Source organism: Pimephales promelas, chromosome 8, assembly GCF_988280905.1.
Source record: "Pimephales promelas chromosome 8, fPimPro1.hap1.1, whole genome shotgun sequence".
NCBI classification, from domain to species: domain Eukaryota; kingdom Metazoa; phylum Chordata; class Actinopteri; order Cypriniformes; family Leuciscidae; genus Pimephales; species Pimephales promelas.
In genome coordinates this window covers 28896207-28920013 of record NC_142776.1, presented here as the reverse complement: position 1 = coordinate 28920013, position 23807 = coordinate 28896207, and the positions used below count along the sequence as shown (strand labels likewise).

Below are 23807 nucleotides of genomic sequence, written 5' to 3'. Positions count from 1 at the left end.
GAAGTGTAGCTACATTTGCTAATTTAATTGTATTATTATAAATTATTATGCACATAGCTAATATTACAGTATGTATATGTGTATGATTATTCTTAGTAAACCTATACAAACTTATTTAGTTTATGTATTATGATAACATAAACATGTATTTTGCTTATGATGGTCTAAAATCAGTTTCTGTACTTGATACTTCACCATTTCTCAAAACTATTCACACAAAACAGCTTTTAAAGAGAGGAAGGTGCTCTTATTCTTATTCCCCTCTAAAACCAGCTGCTTAACCTGCTGTGACCAGGGGCGAGTTCAGGTTAAGCAGTTTATGATAAACTCCAAGTTTAAAGAGTCTAGTCTTACAAAGTTAGTTGTCCAATTTTTTTCTTCGAGACTATTCATACACTTTTAAAGTTACATAAAAATGTATATTGGTCTTATTTGATACCGAACAGTAAGACTGATTACCCCTAACTAACTGCTAGCTGAACATACTAGTTCTTAAGACAATGTTTTAACATTATGGCTATGTTGACCCCAGGCTGAAACACCAGCTAACCAGTTTAGGTTCACTTTTGCTGTTTCTTTCAGCAGGAAAGACCGTAAAACATTACTGTCCACCATATGTCTGCTTCCAACGATGCTCCTGTACTTTCTGCGTACATATTGGGGCAAAGTTCTCAGTAGTATTATTTCACGGATTTGGTGGCGAAAGAGAACAGAATGTTCAAGTTTTGTATATATTTACCTACTATACTGCACTCATGCCGCACGCCTCCTCGTGCAGTGTTTTTAAAATTTCTATTGGTCGACTCATTTCTGTCGAGGGGCTTTGATTGGACAAAGACACATCACCATTCACGACCCATGAGCAATTCATGTGAACAGCAGCAGAGCTGTTTTCCACCAAACTTCTGCGATCACTTTTAGGTTACTTCTTGTTTACCTTCCTACGCAGTTTTCCTTTTTTTGTTTGTTTGGCCACATCATTGAGTGGGTTTACGGTAGAGTTTAGTAACTTTTGAATTTTATTTATTTATTTTTTTGCGTGCAATGAATCGCTATTCAGCGAAAATAAAAATCATGTTAGTAATCATGTTAAATTGTCAGGGGACTTTTATCGTTCTTATAACAAACGATTGAGTATTCAATTTAGAATAATCCGTTTAATTCATATTATTGGCCAGTTGTATGAAATACAAGTCTTACAAGTTATTCGTCTAATTTTTTTAACTCATACTTTTTCTAAAATCAGATGAAACGTACATTGATCTCCTTTTAATCCAAAAGTAGTGACTGTGTGTTTATGCATCCAGTCTGCCTGATTATGAAACTTTTTTGTTGCACTTGCGCGTTTTTTGTTGGTATTACGGTAAAGTCTGTCATTGATAACGCTCAGCCGATATGACATGTTACACAGCCCAGAGCCCACAGTGAGCAGCTCAGCCTCAGTCCGCTCGGTATACAGCGATCAGTGGGAAGAATCGGAAGAACTGGTCATGATAACACAGCCAGGATGAGTTCTAATGAAGATATTATCATGGCGATTCCCAGAGAGCTTACACAAAACCCACTGCGGAAAATATGGATGCCATGCAAGAACGGGTTGCCGGAAAAACACATTTTTCAAAAGAAAGGTATGTGTTAGCTTTCGACAAATACCAGCTTTTTTTTCAAATTCCCGCTAAATTAACGATACTTGCATGCTTATACGCGCATCTGTTTTACGTTTGATTTAAGTAACGTTACCCATGCAGGGCTCATGTGATGTATATTTTAGGTTTTGGGGAAATATGTGGGAATATGTTCAAGTTACCATCTGGAATTGAGTAATAAAATACTCCTGGTGCGGAAGTAATGGTGCATGTTCTGTATTTAGAAAAATTCTCAAAACATGTGGCTGTTTATCTCCTTGATTGAATTACCAGTTATTTTGTTCGAATAGTATTCCAGTTGCATTGCATTTGCATTTAAGCCTTGCATTTAAATATGAAGCACCTTACTAAGTAAACCCAGTGATACATTTAAGTAGGCGCAGCATAATAAGACGGGAATTATGCAATCAGGATGCACCAAAATCTACCGGTTAACGTTAGATAAAGTACAATAAGTTATCTTAAAGCTCCAGTCTAAGTACTATATAATTAGCTACTACAGTATTTTCTTCCCGGTGTCTCGTAAACCCTGGGTGTTTAATAACATGTCCAAGCATCACAAGTCTAAAGTGCTGTATCACTATCAGCCCCGCACCGCAGCCCCTCCCTCTGTTTGCTTATTTACTGAATATATCAGTATCAACTCGGCATCATCAGCTGAATATCCTGTACTGTGAGTGTGAGATACAAACACAACGCGGGCATGTTTTTAGCACCGGACCGGTACAATGGCCGCGTGCATTGTTTTGCGTTGCTGGTTTTCTATTGGCTGAACTCTGACTGTAGACTGTCTCTGATTGGTCAATGGTGTATCAACATTCGCGGCCCATGTGTGCAGAGTGTGAACACGGAACAGCAGTGGGGGCCTATACCGTGAATTAAGCCGGTTTAGGTGAGATGGTCCTCACTGCGGAACATGAAATCCATGGGGAGGAGTCGGATCCAGATCCAACTCCTCCCACCTTACATACACCTAAACCTAACCAACTCCGCCCCCTGATCCCTAAACCCACCCCTAATCCCTAAACCCAACCCTAATCTTACCCATCTCCACCCCTTGGATCGTGATCCGACTCCTCCCCGTGGATCTCATGTTCTGCATTGAGGTGCTACTGGTTTAGGTGGCAAGCCAAATATGTTACATTTTAGTTTGCGCCAACGCTGGGTTTTAGACACCATGAAAGTTGTTTGGCCTTTAGCAGTGTTCATCGCCATAGTAACTAACGCTCCACGGCTTACCTGGTCAAGACGTTGCAAACTGAACTTGGACCAATCTGTGAGCAAAGTGATGTGTCTGATGCGATAAAGTCACTCCACTAACGTGACTCCACCTAAAGGTTACATCATAGCAAATGATTTTTACTCATCCTCATGTTGTTCCATGTGTTTATTTGTTCTGTTGAACACAAAGGAAGATATTTGGAAGAATGTTTTAATCAAATAGATCTCATTCCCTATTGACTACCATAGTAGGAAAAAATACATACTATGGTAGTCAATGGGGAATGAGATCTGTTTGATTAAAACATTCTTCCAAATGTCTTCCTTTGTGTTCAGCAGAACAAATAAACACATAGAGGTTTGCAACAACATGAGGGTGAGTAAATACAGACAGAATTTTCATTTTTGGGTGAACTAACCCTTTAAGGAATAAATATCTAAAAGGCAATATAAATTCAATAGATAAAGTTATAAAATGACTGTAAGCTTAAATTCTCTAATCAAATGTATTTAAACTAACTTAACAACTTTTACTTGCATTGATGTAGCAATACTTTTTTCTTTTAGTTGTTGTTTCAAGGCAGCTATTTTCTTCTTGCTGTGTTAATTTATTTAAATTCTTAATATATTTCAATCTCGTAATATTCTGCAGAAGAGATAAGTGAATTGCGCTGCTTCTCTCTCGAGAAATAAATCACAGTTTCACTCTTTCTCAGCATCTGATCAAGCCTGAGTTGACCGAGAAAGTTGATGATCAGCACCATGGTACTAACAAAGCCTGGTTGGATTGGTTTGGTTTTGTCAACTCGAAACTAAACCTGTAACCCTGAGTTTGGTCAACTATCATCATGGTACTCATGATGATCTGGCTACTGGGATGCGATTGTATATTTAGTAATATTTAAGATTCCACCACTCTTGGTTTCTAATCAAAGCAATCTCAGCAATGTGTGGCTTTGATCATGATCCTTTTGGAAGTATTTTTGGAATGATTTTATAGTGGAAAGTGTGTTTTCTGGTCTCCTGCTGTCTTGCCCAGTGTGGCTGTGGGTGGGAAATCAGGGTTGTGTTTGACTTTTAGGGATGTCCTTTAAATTCCTTGGGGCCTGTTGCGTTTAAATGTGCAAAAAGTAACAGTGCAGCGGTTGAAGTTTATAGCCTTTTAAAGAGTAGGTTTGCTGAGCGAAGGCTGCTTATAAAGACGTTTTTCCCTTGTGTGGTTTTACTTTAATTATATGCTGATTTTCATTTAATTAACAGATTTGTTTTGAACTCCATGAACCTGGTTGAATAAGCTGTACATGCAGCACAATCTGATGCTCAACTGTCTCAGTATGTTTCCTATTTAACAAGTCAGCAGAAAATAAAGTACACCGAGCACATGATCTCTCAGTTTTTGAGGATTCAGGAGAAATCGGCATATATTGAGAGGAGCTTGATAACCATGAGTTTTAAGGAAATTTAAGTTCAGTAAATAAAATAACATATAAGTAAAATAAGTATCAGAAGGATTGAAGCAAATGTATTAAAAAAGAGGTAGAATTTGAGTTTGTGACATTGTATAAATCAAAAGATTTAGTCCAGGCCATAAATTGATCTAATTCTGCAGAAATAATTTGGCATGTTGAATTTGGTCAAGGAAAAAAGTATGAAGGCAGTGAAACCAATATTTCCAAAGACTATTTCTCAATAATCTGAATGCTTCACGTCTGTTACCCTGACCAACAATAGTCTCTGTATGAATGGTTAGCTCTGTCAGATTTTTTACACTAACTGAAAATGAAGCAAAGACAGAATTCACTCTCCATTCTGCTGTACAGAGAACAGTTGATATTTACAGATGCATTGTATTCTCGTTCTCTGTCTCTTGGCAGTTTGTATGACCAACTGTCCTACTCTCATTGTGACGGTGGGCTTGCCAGCAAGAGGAAAAACCTACATCTCTAAAAAACTCACACGCTACCTCAACTGGATTGGTGTACCAACAAAAGGTACGGTAATGATGCACAATACTCACATACTTATGAAAAATGAAACATTACTGCTACAACTTTTTTGTTGCAGAATTCAATGTGGGACAGTATAGGAGGGAATGTGTGAGAATCTACAAGAGCTTTGAATTCTTTCGTCCTGATAATGAGGAAGGACTGAAGATAAGGAAGTAAGATGCAGCATGTTTTATTTGTTTGTGGATGCTTGTTTTTTTTTATATTTTTGCTGTTGTTCTGCATTTTGTGTAGTCATATTATTTTACTTTTTTTTTTTTTCAGGCAATGTGCGTCGACAGCACTCAATGATGTCAGACAGTATCTCAGTGTTGAGGGTGGCCATGTTGCTGTGAGTAGATTATTATTTTTTTTTTAAAGAAATTAATACATTTTATTCAGCAAGGACACATTCCGGTAAATAAAAAGCTATAATGTTAAGATTTCTATTTCAAATAAATGCTGTTTCTAATAATCAATCTGTATTACAACATTGATAATGTTTGATCAACATTGATAGCAGCAAATTTGCATAGTATGATTTCTGAAGGATTTCATCACAGGAATAAATTACCTACTTTTAAAGTATTATGATTATTATGGGGTTTGATCAAATAAATGCAGCCTTGGTGAGAATAAAAGTTTTTATTTATAAGTGTGTTGATTTTTTTTCAGGTGTTTGATGCTACGAACACAACCAGGGAACGGAGGGCCACCATCATGAGATTTGCAGAACAAAATGGATATAAGGTAAAACACCATGTTGCGCAGTCATGTGAAATGTGTAAACCTTTGGCATTACTTTATAGAAGGCTACTCACTAGTACTCATAGTCAAATCTCTGTTTTTTACTTAGGTGTTTTTTGTTGAGTCTTTGTGTGAAGACCCCAAAGTTATTGCAGAGAACATTGTGGTAAGGCAGTGATTAAATACTGACAAATGATTCAAAGTTGTAAAATTCCTGTGATTTTTAATCAGTGATTGGATGATTTTATATTTTATAATATTGTATAATAATTTATAATCATTACAAGCATTTGTCCTCAATACATTAGTAGTTTTTTTTTATCAAATTATCTCAGCATTCATTTCTCTTCTTTTTGTGTGTTTGAGAACAGCAAGTAAAGTTGGGAAGTCCTGACTACACTGACCGTAACACTGAAGAAGCCATCCAGGACTTTATGAAGAGGATCAAATGCTATGAAAACAGTTACCAGCCACTGGATGAAAACCTAGACAGGTCAGAAATCCAATTTCATTGGTTCCCTCTTTCTGAGAACATTTTTTATTTATGCGGTTTGTGTTCAGTTTCTTAAATATTGGGTTTTTTTTACAGAGAGTTGTCATACATTAAAATAATGAACGTGGGTCAGCGGTATTTGGTGAACCGCGTGCTCGACCACATTCAGAGCAGAATCGTTTATTATCTGATGAACATCCACATCACGCCACGCTCCATCTACCTCTGTCGTCATGGAGAGAGTGACCTTAACGTCAAAGGTCGCATCGGAGGGGATTCAGGCCTGTCGCCCCGTGGTAAAGAGGTGCGCTATGGTATATGCGTCTGTGAAAGAATGTCTACTAGATTGGTCATTTGGATTCACCATCTCTCCTCCTGTCTCTTGTATGTATCAGTTTGCTCAGAGTCTAGGGAAGTTTATTCAGGATCAGAATATAAAGGATCTCAAAGTGTGGACGAGTCAGATGAAGCGGACCATTCAGACCGCTGAAGCGCTGGGTGTACCGTACGAACAATGGAAAGCGCTCAATGAGATTGATGCTGTGAGTGTTATACGATGATGTTTTCTTTGTCATCACATTTGAAAAAGTACCAAATCAGTGACTTTCAGCGTGTGTGCAGGGTGTATGTGAGGAGATGATGTATGAGGAGATCCAGGAAAATATCCCTCTGGAGTTCGCCCTCAGAGACCAGGACAAATATCGGTACCGCTATCCTAAAGGAGAGGTGTGTTGAAGAGCTAGCTTTACAATCCGAAATAAATCCTAATTAAATCTGAGAAAATGTAACATTCTCTCTCTTTACAGTCTTATGAGGATCTGGTCCAGAGATTGGAGCCCGTCATTATGGAGCTTGAACGTCAGGAGAATGTGTTGGTTATTTGTCATCAGGCTGTCATGCGTTGTCTACTTGCCTACTTCTTGGACAAGAGTGCAGGTGTGTAGATGGGAACATGTGGTCAAGGAAATATTTTCATATCGTCATGATCTTTAACTGTTTTATTTACCTTCTAGAAGAGCTTCCGTATTTGAAATGTCCTCTACACACAGTCCTGAAGCTTACTCCTGTGGCTTATGGTGAGAAACTCACCTCTCTCACACAGACATTCACTGTGCATGTGAACATTGTGTTATTGTATATTTACCCAAAAAGGAAATTTGAGATTGGTTATGATCTTAAAGGAGTAGTTCAGTTTAAAAAACGGTGTTAAAACAGTGTTACCCCTGTCGTTTTTTTTTTTTGTGCGAAAAAATAAGTTTCTCCAATCTTCTTGAAACTCTGGATTCTGATAGAGGGCCATGGGACTTAGACCTGAGTGCAAAAATGGAGGCTCTAGACCCTTCCAGAGCTGAGATATTGAGATATTTATAATGGCATAAATGTTACGTGGTAGGCATAAATGCTACTCTGGAAGGGTCTAGAGCCTCCATTTTTGCACTCAGGTCTAAGTCCCATGACCCTCTATCAGAATCCAGAGTTTCAAGAAGATCAAAGAAACTAAAAATTTCGACCAAAAAAAAAAAAAACCACAGTGTTACTTACCCCTGTCGTTTTTTTTTTTTTTGTGCGAAAAAATAAGTTTCTCTGATCTTCTTGAAACTCTGGATTCTGATAGAGGGCCATGAGACTTAGACCTGAGTGCAAAAATGGAGGCTCTAGACCCTTCCAGAGCTGAGATATTGAGATATTTATAATGGCATAAATGCTACTCTGGAAGGGTCTAGAGCCTCCATTTTTGCACTCAGGTCTAAGTCTCATGGCCCTCTATCAGAATCCAGAGTTTCAAGAAGATCAGAGAAACTCAAAATTTCGACCAAAAAAAAAAAACGACAGTGTTACCCGTCGGTTTTTTTTTTTTTTTTGTGCGAAAAAATACGTTTCTCCAATCTTCTTGAAACTCTGGATTCTGTTAGAGGGCCATGGGACTTAGACCTGAGTGCAAAAATGGAGGCTCTAGACCCTTCCAGAGCTGAGATATTGGGATATTTATAATGGCATAAATGTTATGTGGTATCTCAATATCTCAGCTCTGGAAGGGTCTAAAGCCTCCATTTTTGCACTCAGGTCTAAGTCTCATGGCCCTCTATCAGAATCCAGAGTTTCAAGAAGATCAGAGAAACTAAAAATGTTTCATTCTGGGCACACAAAATATAAACCGTAGCGAGAAATGTTTTCAGACAAAGATTTTCTTAATTTCTATTCTTCTGAAGCAGTGTAATAGTTTAATGAATGGGCTTACTGTGCGTTTAAGACGACCTTGACTCCATGAGAGGCACTGACAGCAAAAACTAACAGAACGTGTAAAGCCAACCTTAAGTAGTTTAAGTAGAGTAGTTTAAATGAAGTATTTTACGGCTGTGATTGATGAAACCAGTTTAAAGACGCCTTGAGAAATTTGCAGAATCCCTGAGGGAGCATTTCTCCCTGGTGTCTTATTTGTTGAAGGGTTCATTTAATTACCTGGAAACATGACCTCTTGAAATGTACTTTAATGTAACCTAGATTCTCTCCTGCACTAGGCTGTAAAGTGGAGTCAATCTATCTTAATGTAGAAGCAGTGAACACTCACAGAGACAAACCTGAGGTAAGGAAACCAGACAGTCATTTTACATGTATAAATATTATTTCTGTTCGTTTTTGAACCCAAAATAAAAATCCTTTTTTGACGGTGACAGAATGTGGACATCTCCCGTCTGGCAGAAGAGGCTCTTCTCACTGTTCCGGCCCACTATTGACCTGTGACATCACATCCTGTTCATAATCAACACTCCATCATGCTCTTCCATCCTTTTTATGTGACTCCTCTTATTGGTTTCTTTGTGTTTGAACAGTGGGGGAAAATCAGTTCTGAGTCCTGAAGATGAGCAACTTTAGGCCTTTACATTTGTATTTTCTCTTTTCTCAATTGCCACATAGGTGACTGGAATCCAGTTATTGATTTATTAACCCTAGTGTTGGGGTGTGAGTGTGCGTTCACGTGTGTAGGTCTGCTTGCATTCGAGACTGGTTCAGAACAGATTTGAATGAGATGCAAGTATTGTTTCTATACATTTCTACTTAAGATTTTTGCTAGAACGCTTTGTGTTATGTGGGACTAAATGATCAGTGCAGGTGTGTGTCTTCACATAATGACTGTTTACTGCTTTTGTTTTTTGATTTGGGTTCTGGCTTCACATTTCTTTAAGCAATACTTTACATCTCAGTCATTCACACACTGGAGTGTCAATTAAGTAATTTGGCTTTCATTTAACACCAAATGCAATTCATAAAAATAGAATACTAACTTTGTTTAAAACAAATGACTGCAGATTTATCAACACACATGGACTTTACTTTGTACAGTGTTAACCACCGGGATGTTTCAGCTCCTTTCAGATTTGTGATGCGAGCGTTTTAAAAATGCTCAAAATGTAGCAAGAATTTTCAAACATCTTACCTCGGTTACATTTCCTGCAGGAACAAAATATAATGTTTACATTTTAAGTCTTGTCACAATAGGTGGGTGATATTTCTATTTTATTTTTGCACATTAAGCATACTTATTTTCTTTGACTATTTTTGACAAAACTATTTCTTAAATCTCAACTATATATTTGAAATTGATTTGTGCTTTAAATTTTTTTTTTTTTACTTTACTTTACAGTCTAGTGTTTAAGGAGATTAAGTGATTAAAGTGTTCATCTCAATTACGGTCATGCTTATTACTAGGATTATTTTTCATCTATTATTTGAAGAGCACCTCTGAGAACTAAATGTGAAGAGCTCTGTGAATCTGTGACGTATTCTGTCCTGCAGGTCGCTGTGATCAGTAGGGCTGAATATGCTAATGTGCTTGAAGCTCATGGTTCTCAAATTTGATGCACAATGTCACATTTTTTCATTAAATCATTCTGTCATGTAATATTGTCTCCAAGTTCTACTGAATTTACTTATTTTTGCATCTTCATAGCAGACATGTTCCTATAAAGTGAACCCAACCTTTAAAGTCCAAAGGAGTAAGGTATCAAGTCTCAATCATTGTTACATGTTACTTACTAGAAACTTGTCTAAACAGATTTTAATCAGTCTAAACAGATTTTAATCAGTGCCAACCAATCACAGTAATTGAAATTCGAAAAGAGAAATATCAAAATAAATATATAAAATATACAAAAATTTCACACATTAATGACAAACTGAATCCATTTTGGTAAAAAGGTGCGAAGAAAACCAGAGGGACATAATTCTGAGAACCACTCTGTGAAAGCATCCTATAATACTATACTTATACACAGTGCAAAGATTCTTATGATCATGTCAGTGCTTAAAATATGAATATACCACATCATACAGCAATGGGGGCCAAAATATCATGATTCAAGTCCTTTGATTGTACAGATCCAAGTATAACTTTATGACCATGTTAGAGTCCATACTAAGAGAATATAACATGCTTTTAAGGTAGTGACACTATGAGCACATATATGCTTGTCTTGCTTCCATCATGTCAGTCAGACCTCAGACCACGTCTCTCATGCCGGCTGCTGTGGGTTGATATTTAGGTGGGCGGGGTTTCCCAGCAGACCAATCCGTTGCTTGTGTTTCCTCTGCTCAGTCATCTTAAGATTGACACACAAGGATGAGTTCAAAGAAAACAATTAAGTTAGATATACACATATCACACCATAAGTTGACAACTTATACAATTTAGGTGTAGTACAGGCTTTTTGTTTTTATAAAAAAAAAAAACTTTCTAAGAATGTATAGTTTGTATTCGTATACCATTATTAAACAAGTCGCACACTCACCTGCTCTTTGAGCTCTGTGAGCTGATTGGTCAGGTTGGAGACCAACCTCATTGTGGACTCCAGTTTCTCCTGTAGACTGCGTAGTTCATTCTGCTCACCTTCTCCATCACTGCTGACCAGAGACATGGCCCTCATACGAGGAAACCAGTCCAAATTGTGTTCCTGAATGGAGGTTTAAGAGGTCAAACTCAACTCACCAGTGACGATTGGTTTCCATAGAGCCTCCATTTTTGCACTTAGGTCTAAGTCCCATGACCCTCTATCAGAATCCAGAGTTTCAAGAAGAAAAGAGAAACTCAAAATTTCGACCAAAAAAAAAAAAAAAACGACAGTGTTACCCCTGTCGTTTTTTTTTTTTTTTTTTGTGCGAAAAAATAAGTTTCTCCAATCTTCTTGAAACACTGTATTCTGATAGAGGGCCATGAGACTTAGACCTAAGTGCAAAAATGGAGGCTCTAGATCCTTCCAGAGCTGAGATATTGAGATTTTTATAATGGCATAAATGCTACGTGGTAGGCATAAATGCTACTCTGGAAGGGTCTAGAGCCTCCATTTTTGCACTCAGGTCTAAGTTCCATGACCCTCTATCAGAATCCAGAGTTTCAAGAAGAAAAGAGAAACTCAAAATTTCGACCAAAAAAAAAAGTTTCTCCAATCTTCTTGAAACTCTGTATTCTGATAGAGGGCCATGAGACTTAGACCTGAGTGCAAAAATGGAGGCTCTAGATCCTTCCAGAGCTGAGATATTGAGATATTTATAATGGAATAAATGCTACGTGGTATCTCAATATCTCAGCTCTGGAAGGGTCTAGAGCAGTGTTTCCCAACCCTGTTCCTGGCGGCACACCAACACTGCGTGTATTCTTTGTAACCCTTATCAAACACACCTGATTCAACCCATCAGCTCATAATCAGGTGGGTTAATGAGCTGATGAGTTGAATCGGGTGTGTTTGATTAGGGAGACAAAGAAAACACGCAGTGTTGGTGTGCCGCCAGGAACAGGGTTGGGAAACACTGGTCTAGAGCCTCCATTTTTGCACTCAGGTCTAAGTCTCATGGCCCTCTATAAGAATCCAGAGTTTTGGGAAGATTGGAGAAACGTAATTTTTCGCCCAAAAAAAAAAAAAAACGTAAGGGGTACCACTGTCGTTTTTTTTTTTCGGGCCGAATTTTTAAGTTTCGATATCTCAGCTCTGGAAGGGGCTAGAGCCTCCATTTTTGCCCTCAGGTCTAAGTCTCATGGCCCTCTATCAGAATCCAGAGTTTTGGGAAGATTGGAGAAACTTAATTTTTCACCCAAAAAAAAAACGTAAGGGGTACCACTGTCGTTTTTTTTTTCGGGACGAATTTTTGAGTTTCGATATCTCAGCTCTGGAAGGGGCTAGAGCCTCCATTTTTGCACTCAGGTCTAAGTCTCATGGCCCTCTATCAGAATCCAGAGTTTTGGGAAGATTGGAGAAACTTAATTTTTCGCCCCCCAAAAAAAACCGTAAGGGGTACCACTGTCGGTTTTTTTTCGGGCCGAATTTTTGAGTTTCGATATTTCAGCTCTGGAAGGGGCTAGAGCCTCTGTTTTTGCACTCAGGTCTAAGTCTCGTGGCCCTCTATCAGAATCCAGAGTTTTGGGAAGATTGGAGAAACTTAATATTTCGCCCAAAAAAAAAAAACGTAAGGGGTACCACTGTCGTTTTTTTTTTCGGGCCGAATTTTTGAGTTTCGATATCTCAGCTCTGGAAGGGGCTAGAGCCTCCATTTTTGCACTCAGGTCTAAGTCTCATGGCCCTCTATCAGAATCCAGAGTTTTGGGAAGATTGGAGAAACTTAATATTTCGCCCCCCCAAAAAAAACGTAAGGGGTACCACTGTCGTTTTTTTTTCGGGCCGAATTTTTGAGTTTCGATATCTCAGCTCTGGAAGGGGCTAGAGCCTCCATTTTTGCACTCAGGTCTAAGTCTCATGGCCCTCTATCAGATTCCAGAGTTTTGGGAAGATTGGAGAAACTTAATTTTTCGCCCCCAAAAAAAAAAACGTAAGGGGTACCACTGTCGTTTTTTTTTCGGGCCGAATTTTTGAGTTTCGATATCTCAGCTCTGGAAGGGGCTAGAGCCTCCATTTTTGAACTCAGGTCTAAGTCTCATGGCCCTTTATCAGATTCCAGAGTTTTGGGAAGATTGGAGAAACTTAATTTTTCGCCCAAAAAAGAAAAAACGTAAGGGGTACCACTGTCGTTTTTTTTTCGGGCCGAATTTTTGAGTTTCGATATTTCAGCTCTGGAAGGGGCTAGAGCCTCCATTTTTGCACTCAGGTCTAAGTCTCATGGCCCTCTATCAGATTCCAGAGTTTTGGGAAGATTGGAGAAACTTAATTTTTCGCCCAAAAAAAAAAAACGTAAGGGGTACCACTGTCGTTTTTTTTTTTGGCCGAATTTTTGAGTTTCGATATCTCAGCTCTGGAAGGGGCTAGAGCCTCCATTTTTGCACTCAGGTCTAAGTCTCATGGCCCTCTATCAGATTCCAGAGTTTTGGGAAGATTGGAGAAACTTAATTTTTCGCCCCAAAAAAAAAAAACGTAAGGGGTACCACTGTCGTTTTTTTTTCGGGCCGAATTTTTGAGTTTCGATATCTCAGCTCTGGAAGGGGCTAGAGCCTCCATTTTTGCACTCAGGTCTAAGTCTCATGGCCCTCTATCAGAATCCAGAGGTTTGGGAAGATTGGAGAAACTTAATATTTCGCCCAAAAAAAAAAAACGTAAGGGGTACCACTGTCTTTTTTTTTTTTCGGGCCGAATTTTTGAGTTTCGATATCTCAGCTCTGGAAGGGGCTAGAGCCTCCATTTTTGCACTCAGATCTAAGTCTCATGGCCCTCTATCAGATTCCAGAGTTTTGGGAAGATTGGAGAAACTTAATTTTTCGCCCAAAAAAAAAAACGTAAGGGGTACCACTGTCGTTTTTTTTTCGGGCCGAATTTTTGAGTTTCGATATCTCAGCTTTGGAAGGGGCTAGAGCCTCCATTTTTGCACTCAGGTCTAAGTCTCATGGCCCTCTATCAGAATCCAGAGTTTTGGGAAGATTGGAGAAACTTAATTTTTCGCCCAAAAAAAAAAAACGTAAGGGGTACCACTGTCGTTTTTTTTTTTCGGGCCGAATTTTTGAGTTTCGATATCTCAGCTCTGGAAGGGGCTAGAGCCTCCATTTTTGCACTCAGGTCTAAGTCTCATGGCCCTCTATCAGAATCCAGAGTTTTGGGAAGATTGGAGAAACTTAATTTTTCGCCCAAAAAAAAAAAACGTAAGGGGTACCACTGTCGTTTTTTTTTTCGGGCCGAATTTTTGAGTTTCGATATCTCAGCTCTGGAAGGGGCTAGAGCCTCCATTTTTGCACTCAGGTCTAAGTCTCATGGCCCTCTATCAGAATCCAGAGTTTTGGGAAGATTGGAAAAACTTAATATTTCGCCCAAAAAAAAAACGTAAGGGGTACCACTGTGGTTTTTTTTTCGGGCCGAATTTTTGAGTTTCGATATCTCAGCTCTGGAAGGGGCTAGAGCCTCCATTTTTGCACTCAGGTCTAAGTCTCATGGCCCTCTATCAGATTCCAGAGTTTTGGGAAGATTGGAGAAACTTAATTTTTCGCCCAAAAAAAAAAAACGTAAGGGGTACCACTGTCGTTTTTTTTTCGGGCCGAATTTTTGAGTTTCGATATCTCAGCTCTGGAAGGGGCTAGAGCCTCCATTTTTGCACTCAGGTCTAAGTCTCATGGCCCTCTATCAGAATCCAGAGTTTTGGGAAGATTGGAGAAACTTAATTTTTTGCCCAAAAAAAAAAAAACGTAAGGGGTACCACTGTCGTTTTTTTTTCGGGCAGAATTTTTGAGTTTCGATATCTCAGCTCTGGAAGGGGCTAGAGCCTCCATTTTTGCACTCAGGTCTAAGTCTCATGGCCCTCTATCAGAATCCAGAGTTTTGGGAAGATTGGAGAAACTTAATTTTTCGCCCAAAAAAAAAAAAACGTAAGGGGTACCACTGTGGTTTTTTTTTTCGGGCCGAATTTTTGAGTTTCGATATCTCAGCTCTGGAAGGGGCTAGAGCCTCCATTTTTGCACTCAGGTCTAAGTCTCATGGCCCTCTATCAGAATCCAGAGTTTTGGGAAGATTGGAAAAACTTAATATTTCGCCCAAAAAAAAAAACGTAAGGGGTACCACTGTCGTTTTTTTTTCGGGCCGAATTTTTGAGTTTCGATATCTCAGCTCTGGAAGGGGCTAGAGCCTCCATTTTTGCACTCAGGTCTAAGTCTCATGGCCCTCTATCAGATTCCAGAGTTTTGGGAAGATTGGAGAAACTTAATTTTTCGCCCAAAAAAAAAAACGTAAGGGGTACCACTGTCGTTTTTTTTTCGGGCCGAATTTTTGAGTTTCGATATCTCAGCTCTGGAAGGGGCTAGAGCCTCCATTTTTGCACTCAGGTCTAAGTATCATGGCCCTCTATCAGAATCCAGAGTTTTGGGAAGATTGGAGAAACTTAATTTTTCGCCCAAAAAAAAAAAACGTAAGGGGTACCACTGCCGTTTTTTTTTTCGGGCCGAATTTTTGAGTTTCGATATCTCAGCTCTGGAAGGGGCTAGAGCCTCCATTTTTGCACTCAGGTCTAAGTCTCGTGGCCCTCTATCAGAATCCAGAGTTTTGGGAAGATTGGAGAAACTTAATATTTCGCCCCAAAAAAAAAAACGTAAGGGGTACCACTGTCGGTTTTTTTTTCGGGCCGAATTTTTGAGTTTCGATATCTCAGCTCTGGAAGGGGCTAGAGCCTCCATTTTTGCACTCAGGTCTAAGTCTCATGGCCCTCTATCAGAATCCAGAGTTTTGGGAAGATTGGAGAAACTTAATATTTCGCCCAAAAAAAAAACGTAAGGGGTACCACTGTCGTTTTTTTTTCGGGCCGAATTTTTGAGTTTCGTTATCTCAGCTCTGGAAGGGGCTAGAGCCTCCATTTTTGCACTCAGGTCTAAGTCTCATGGCCCTCTATCAGAATCCAGAGTTTCGGGAAGATTGGAGAAACGTAATTTTTCGCCCAAAAAAAAAAACGTAAGGGGTACCACTGTCGTTTTTTTTTCGGGCCGAATTTTTGAGTTTCGATATCTCAGCTCTGGAAGGGGCTAGAGCCTCCATTTTTGCACTCAGGTCTAAGTCTCATGGCCCTCTGTCAGATTCCAGAGTTTTGGGAAGATAGGAGAAACTTAATTTTTCGCCCCAAAAAAAAAACGTAAGGGGTACCACTGTCGTTTTTTTTTCGGGCCGAATTTTTGAGTTTCGATATCTCAGCTCTAGAAGGGGCTAGAGCCTCCATTTTTGCACTCAGGTCTAAGTCTCATGGCCCTTTATCAGATTCCAGAGTTTTGGGAAGATTGGAGAAACTTAATTTTTCGCCCAAAAAAGAAAAACGTAAGGGGTACCACTGTCGTTTTTTTTTCGGGCCGAATTTTTGAGTTTCGATATCTCAGCTCTGGAAGGGGCTAGAGCCTCCATTTTGCACTCAGGTCTAAGTCTCATGGCCCTCTATCAGAATCCAGAGTTTTGGGAAGATTGGAGAAACTTAATTTTTCGCCCAAAAAAAAAAAACGTAAGGGGTACCACTGTCGTTTTTTTTCCGGGCCGAATTTTTGAGTTTCGATATCTCAGCTCTGGAAGGCGGTAGAGCCTCCATTTTTGCACTCAGGTCTAAGTCTCATGGCCCTCTATCAGAATCCAGAGTTTTGGGAAGATTGGAGAAACGTAATTTTTCACCCAAAAAAAAAAACGTAAGGGGTACCCCTGTCGTTTTTTTTTCGGGCCGAATTTTTGAGTTTCGATATCACAGCTCTGGAAGGGGCTAGAGCCTCCATTTTTGCACTCAGGTCTAAGTCTCATGGCCCTCTATCAGAATCCAGAGTTTTGGGAAGATTGGAGAAACGTAATTTTTCGCCCCAAAAAAAAACAACGTAAGGGGTACCACTGTCGTTTTTTTTTTTCGGGCCGAATTTTTGAGTTTCGATATCTCAGCTCTGGAAGGGGCTAGAGCCTCCATTTTTGCACTCAGGTCTAAGTCTCATGGCCCTCTATCAGATTCCAGAGTTTTGGGAAGATTGGAGAAACTTAATTTTTCGCCCAAAAAAAAAAAACGTAAGGGGTACCACTGTCGTTTTTTTTTTCGGGACGAATTTTTGAGTTTCGATATCTCAGCTCTGGAAGGGGCTAGAGCCTCCATTTTTGCACTCAGGTCTAAGTCTCATGGTCCTCTATCAGATTCTAGAGTTTTGGGAAGATTGGAGAAACTTAATTTTTCGCCCAAAAAAAAAACGTAAGGGGTACCACTGTCGTTTTTTTTTCGGGCCGAATTTTTGAGTTTCGATATCTCAGCTCTGGAAGGGGCTAGAGCCTCCATTTTTGCACTCAGGTCTAAGTCTCATGGCCCTTTATCAGATTCCAGAGTTTTGGGAAGATTGGAGAAACTTAATTTTTCGCCCCAAAAAAAAAAACTTAAGGGGTACCACTGTCGTTTTTTTTCGGGCCGAATTTTTGAGTTTCGATATCTCAGCTCTGGAAGGGGCTAGAGCCTCCATTTTTGCACTCAGGTCTAAGTCTCATGGCCCTCTGTCAGATTCTAGAGTTTTGGGAAGATTGGAGAAACTTAATTTTTCACCCAAAAAAAAAACGTAAGGGGTACCACTGTCGTTTTTTTTTCGGGCCGAATTTTTGAGTTTCGATATCTCAGCTCTGGAAGGGGCTAGAGCCTCCATTTTTGCACTCAGGTCTAAGTCTCATGGCCCTTTATCAGATTCCAGAGTTTTGGGAAGATTGGAGAAACTTAATTTTTCGCCCCCAAAAAAAAAAACGTAAGGGGTACCACTGTCGTTTTTTTTCCGGGCCGAATTTTTGAGTTTCGATATCTCAGCTCTGGAAGGGGCTAGAGCCTCCATTTTTGCACTCAGGTCTAAGTCTCATGGCCCTCTATCAGATTCCAGAGTTTTGGGAAGATTGGAGAAACTTAATTTTTCGCCCCCCCCAAAAAAAACGTAAGGGGTACCACCGTCGTTTTTTTTTTCGGGCCGAATTTTTGAGTTTCGATATCTCAGCTCTGGAAGGGGCTAGATCCTCCATTTTTGCACTCAGGTCTAAGTCTAATGGCCCTCTATCAGATTCCAGAGTTTTGGGAAGATTGGAGAAACTTAATTTTTCGCCCAAAAAAAAAAAACGTAAGGGGTACCACTGTCGTTTTTTTTTCGGGACGAATTTTTGTGTTTCGATATCTCAGCCCTGTAAGGGGCTAGAGCCTCCATTTTTGCACTCAGGTCTAAGTCTCATGGCCCTCTATCAGAATCCAGAGTTTTTGGAAGATTGGAGAAACTTAATTTTTCGCCCAAAAAAAAAAAACGTAAGGGGTACCACTGTCGTTTTTTTTTCGGGACGAATTTTTGTGTTTCGATATCTCAGCTCTGGAAGGGGCTAGAGCCTCCATTTTGCACTCAGGTCTAAGTCTCATGGCCCTCTATCAGAATCCAGAGTTTTGGGAAGATTGGAGAAACTTAATTTTTCGCCCCAAAAAAAAAAACGTAAGGGGTACCACTGTCGTTTTTTTTTCGGGCCGAATTTTTGAGTTTCGATATCACAGCTCTGTAAGGGGCTAGAGCCTCCATTTTTGCACTCAGGTCTAAGTCTCATGGCCCTCTATCAGATTCCAGAGTTTTGGGAAGATTGGAGAAACTTAATTTTTCGCCCAAAAAAAAAAAACGTAAGGGGTACCACTGTCGTTTTTTTTTTCGGGACGAATTTTTGTGTTTCGAAATCTCAGCTCTGGAAGGGGCTAGAGTCTCCATTTTTGCACTCAGGTCTAAGTCTCATGGCCCTCTATCAGAATCCAGAGTTTTGGGAAGATTGGAGAAACTTAATTTTTCGCCCAAAAAAAAAACGTAAGGGGTACCACTGTCATTTTTTTTTTCGGGACGAATTTTTGAGTTTCGATATCTCAGCTCTGGAAGGGGCTAGAGCCTCCATTTTTGCACTCAGGTCTAAGTCTCATGGCCCTCTATCAGAATCCAGAGTTTTGGGAAGATTGGAGAAACTTAATTTTTCGCCCAAAAAAAAAAACGTAAGGGGTACCACTGTCGTTTTTTTTTCGGGACGAATTTTTGAGTTTCGATATCTCAGCTCTGGAAGGGGCTAGAGCCTCCATTTTTGCACTCAGGTCTAAGTCTCATGGCCCTTTATCAGAATCCAGAGTTTTGGGAAGATTGGAGAAACTTAATTTTTCGCCCAAAAAAAAAAAACGTAAGGGGTACCACTTTCGTTTTTTTTTCGGGCCGAATTTTTGAGTTTCGATATCTCAGCTCTGGAAGGGGCTAGAGCCTCCATTTTTGCACTCAGGTCTAAGTCTCATGGCCCTCTATCAGAATCCAGAGTTTCAAGAAGATCAGAGAAACTAAAATTCTGGGCACACAAAATATAAACTGTAGCGAGAAATGTTTTCAGACAAAGATTTTCTTAATTTCTATTCTTCTGAAGCAGTGTAATAGTTTAATGAATGGGCTTACTGTGCGTTTAAGACGACCTTGACTCCATGAGAGGCACTGACAGCAAAAACTAACAGAACGTGTAAAGCCAACCTTAAGTAGTTTAAGTAGAGTAGTTTAAATGAAGTATTTTACGGCTGTGATTGATGAAACCAGTTTAAAGACGCGTTGAGAAATTTGCAGAATCCCTGAGGGAGCATTTCTCCCTGGTGTCTTATTTGTTGAAGGGTTCATTTAATTACCTGGAAACATGACCTCTTGAAATGTACTTTAATGTAACCTAGATTCTCTCCTGCACTAGGCTGTAAAGTGGAGTCAATCTATCTTAATGTAGAAGCAGTGAACACTCACAGAGACAAACCTGAGGTAAGGAAACCAGACAGTCATTTTACATGTATAAATATTATTTCTGTTCGTTTTTGAACCCAAAATAAAAATCCTTTTTTGACGGTGACAGAATGTGGACATCTCCCGTCTGGCAGAAGAGGCTCTTCTCACTGTTCCGGCCCACTATTGACCTGTGACATCACATCCTGTTCATCAGCAACACTCCATCATGCTCTTCCATCCTTTTTATGTGACTCCTCTTATTGGTTTCTTTGTGTTTGAACAGTGGGGGAAAATCAGTTCTGAGTCCTGAAGATGAGCAACTTTAGGCCTTTACATTTGTATTTTCTCTTTTCTCAATTGCCACATAGGTGACTGGAATCCAGTTATTGATTTATTAACCCTAGTGTTGGGGTGTGAGTGTGCGTTCACGTGTGTAGGTCTGCTTGCATTCGAGACTGGTTCAGAACAGATTTGAATGAGATGCAAGTATTGTTTCTATACATTTCTACTTAAGATTTTTGCTAGAACGCTTTGTGTTATGTGGGACTAAATGATCAGTGCAGGTGTGTGTCTTCACATAATGACTGTTTACTGCTTTTGTTTTTTGATTTGGGTTCTGGCTTCACATTTCTTTAAGCAATACTTTACATCTCAGTCATTCACACACTGGAGTGTCAATTAAGTAATTTGGCTTTCATTTAACACCAAATGCAATTCATAAAAATAGAATACTAACTTTTTTTAAAACAAATGACTGCAGATTTATCAACACACATGGACTTTACTTTGTACAGTGTTAACCACCGGGATGTTTCAGCTCCTTTCAGATTTGTGATGCGAGTGTTTTAAAAATGCTCAAAATGTAGCAAGAATTTTCAAACATCTTACCTCGGTTACATTTCCTGCAGGAACAAAATATAATGTTTACATTTTAAGTCTTGTCACAATAGGTGGGTGATATTTCTATTTTATTTTTGCACATTAAGCATACTTATTTTCTTTGACTATTTTTGACAAAACTATTTCTTAAATCTCAACTATATATTTGAAATTGATTTGTGCTTTAAATTTTTTTTTTTTTTACTTTACTTTACAGTCTAGTGTTTAAGGAGATTAAGTGATTAAAGTGTTCATCTCAATTACGGTCATGCTTATTACTAGGATTATTTCTTTTTCATCTATTATTTGAAGAGCACCTCTGAGAACTAAATGTGAAGAGCTCTGTGAATCTGTGACGTATTCTGTCCTGCAGGTCGCTGTGATCAGTAGGGCTGAATATGCTAATGTGCTTGAAGCTCATGGTTCTCAAATTTGATGCACAATGTCACATTTTTTCATTAAATCATTCTGTCATGTAATATTGTCTCCAAGTTCTACTGAATTTACTTATTTTTGCATCTTCATAGCAGACATGTTCCTATAAAGTGAACCCAACCTTTAAAGTCCAAAGGAGTAAGGTATCAAGTCTCAATCATTGTTACATGTTACTTACTAGAAACTTGTCTAAACAGATTTTAATCAGTCTAAACAGATTTTAATCAGTGCCAACCAATCACAGTAATTGAAATTCGAAAAGAGAAATATCAAAATAAATATATAAAATATACAAAAATTTCACACATTAATGACAAACTGAATCCATTTTGGTAAAAAGGTGCGAAGAAAACCAGAGGGACATAATTCTGAGAACCACTCTGTGAAAGCATCCTATAATACTATACTTATACACAGTGCAAAGATTCTTGTGATCATGTCAGTGCTTAAAATATGAATATACCACATCATACAGCAATGGGGGCCAAAATATCATGATTCAAGTCCTTTGATTGTACAGATCCAAGTATAACTTTATGACCATGTTAGAGTCCATACTAAGAGAATATAACATGCTTTTAAGGTAGTGACACTATGAGCACATATATGCTTGTCTTGCGTCCATCATGTCAGTCAGACCTCAGACCACGTCTCTCATGCCGGCTGCTGTGGGTTGATATTTAGGTGGGCGGGGTTTCCCAGCAGACCAATCCGTTGCTTGTGTTTCCTCTGCTCAGTCATCTTAAGATTGACACACAAGGATGAGTTCAAAGAAAACAATTAAGTTAGATATACACATATCACACCATAAGTTGACAACTTATACAATTTAGGTGTAGTACAGGCTTTTTGTTTTTATAAAAAAAAAAAACTTTCTAAGAATGTATAGTTTGTATTCGTATACCATTATTAAACAAGTCGCACACTCACCTGCTCTTTGAGCTCTGTGAGCTGATTGGTCAGGTTGGAGACCAACCTCATTGTGGACTCCAGTTTCTCCTGTAGACTGCGTAGTTCATTCTGCTCACCTTCTCCATCACTGCTGACCAGAGACATGGCCCTCATACGAGGAAACCAGTCCAAATTGTGTTCCTGAATGGAGGTTTAAGAGGTCAAACTCAACTCACCAGTGACGATTGGTTTCCATAGAGCCTCCATTTTTGCACTTAGGTCTAAGTCCCATGACCCTCTATCAGAATCCAGAGTTTCAAGAAGAAAAGAGAAACTCAAAATTTCGACCAAAAAAAACAAAAAAAAAAAACGACAGTGTTACCCCTGTCGTTTTTTTTTTTTTTTTTTGTGCGAAAAAATAAGTTTCTCCAATCTTCTTGAAACTCTGTATTCTGATAGAGGGCCATGAGACTTAGACCTGAGTGCAAAAATGGAGGCTCTAGATCCTTCCAGAGCTGAGATATTGAGATTTTTATAATGGCATAAATGCTACTCTGGAAGGGTCTAGAGCCTCCATTTTTACACTTAGGTCTAAGTCCCATGACCCTCTATCAGAATCCAGAGTTTCAAGAAGAAAAGAGAAACTCAAAATTTCGACCAAAAAAAAAAAACGACAGTGTTACCCCTGTCGTTTTTTTTTTTTGTGCGAAAAAATAAGTTTCTCCAATCTTCTTGAAACTCTGTATTCTGATAGAGGGCCATGAGACTTAGACCTGAGTGCAAAAATGGAGGCTCTAGACCCTTCCAGAGCTGAGATATTGAGATATTTATAATGGAATAAATGCTACGTGGTATCTCAATATCTCAGCTCTGGAAGGGTCTAGAGCCTCCATTTTTGCACTCAGGTCTAAGTCTCATGGCCCTCTATCAGAATCCAGAGTTTTGTGAAGATTGGAGAAACTTAATATTTCGCCCAAAAAAAAAAAACGTAAGGGGTACCACTGTCGTTTTTTTTTCGGGCCGAATTTTTGAGTTTCGATATCTCAGCTCTGGAAGGGGCTAGAGCCTCCATTTTTGCACTCAGGTCTAAGTCTCATGGCCCTCTATCAGAATCCAGAGTTTTGGGAAGATTGGAGAAACTTAATTTTTCGCCCAAAAAAAAAAACGTAAGGGGTACCACTGTGGGGTTTTTTTCGGGCCGAATTTTTGAGTTTCGATATCTCAGCTCTGGAAGGGGCTAGAGCCTCCATTTTTGCGCTCAGGTCCAAGTCTCATGGCCCTCTATCAGAATCCAGAGTTTTGGGAAGATTGGAGAAACTTAATATTTCGCCCAAAAAAAAAAAAACGTAAGGGGTACCACTGTCGTTTTTTTATCGGGCCGAATTTTTGAGTTTCGATATCTCAGCTCTGGAAGGGGCTAGAGCCTCCATTTTTGCACTCAGGTCTAAGTCTCATGGCCCTCTATCAGAATCCAGAGGTTTGGGAAGATTGGAGAAACTTAATTTTTCGCCCAAAAAAAAAAACGTAAGGGGTACCACTGTGGGTTTTTTTTCGGGCCGAATTTTTGAGTTTCGATATCTCAGCTCTGGAAGGGGCTAGAGCCTCCATTTTTGCGCTCAGGTCCAAGTCTCATGGCCCTCTATCAGAATCCAGAGTTTTGGGAAGATTGGAGAAACTTAATTTTTCGCCCAAAAAAAAAAAACGTAAGGGGTACCACTGTCGTTTTTTTTTTCGGGCCGAATTTTTGAGTTTCGATATCTCAGCTCTGGAAGGGGCTAGAGCCTCCATTTTTGCACTCAGGTCTAAGTCACATGGCCCTCTATCAGATTCCAGAGTTTTGGGAAGATTGGAGAAAC

General features: G+C 39.3%; 1 protein-coding gene and 3 long non-coding RNA genes across 5 annotated transcripts; 2 read left to right on the top strand and 2 right to left on the bottom strand.

Annotated features, from left to right (window-relative positions):
* The first annotated feature begins 910 nt into the window (after positions 1–910).
* On the top strand, positions 911–10000 carry pfkfb4b (6-phosphofructo-2-kinase/fructose-2,6-biphosphatase 4b). The gene is made up of 14 exons (XM_039664623.2): positions 911–1628; positions 4742–4858; positions 4932–5028; positions 5138–5204; positions 5528–5602; positions 5709–5765; positions 5971–6092; positions 6189–6396; positions 6488–6634; positions 6714–6818; positions 6899–7028; positions 7106–7168; positions 8612–8676; positions 8768–10000. Exons 1-14 carry the CDS (start codon positions 1508–1510, stop codon positions 8825–8827), a joined length of 1434 nt encoding a protein of 477 aa, XP_039520557.2. The 5' UTR covers positions 911–1507; the 3' UTR covers positions 8828–10000.
* Positions 9657–19677, bottom strand: LOC120474400 (uncharacterized). 2 transcript variants are annotated; one of them, XR_016169526.1, is made up of 3 exons: positions 19659–19677; positions 10880–11041; positions 9657–10690 (listed from the first exon to the last, which is right to left on the bottom strand). It is a non-coding gene; the product is annotated as an uncharacterized LOC120474400 (long non-coding RNA). The 2 variants fall into 2 exon arrangements; XR_005621775.2 differs by lacking the exon at positions 19659–19677 and having other exon boundaries at positions 10880–11176.
* Positions 19641–21104, top strand: LOC120474401 (uncharacterized). The gene is made up of 2 exons (XR_005621776.2): positions 19641–19782; positions 19874–21104. It is a non-coding gene; the product is annotated as an uncharacterized LOC120474401 (long non-coding RNA).
* LOC120474399 (uncharacterized) lies at positions 20769–22298 on the bottom strand. Its single transcript, XR_005621774.2, has 2 exons — positions 21991–22298; positions 20769–21801 (listed from the first exon to the last, which is right to left on the bottom strand). It is a non-coding gene; the product is annotated as an uncharacterized LOC120474399 (long non-coding RNA).
* Between the last annotated feature and the right edge of the window lie 1509 nt (positions 22299–23807).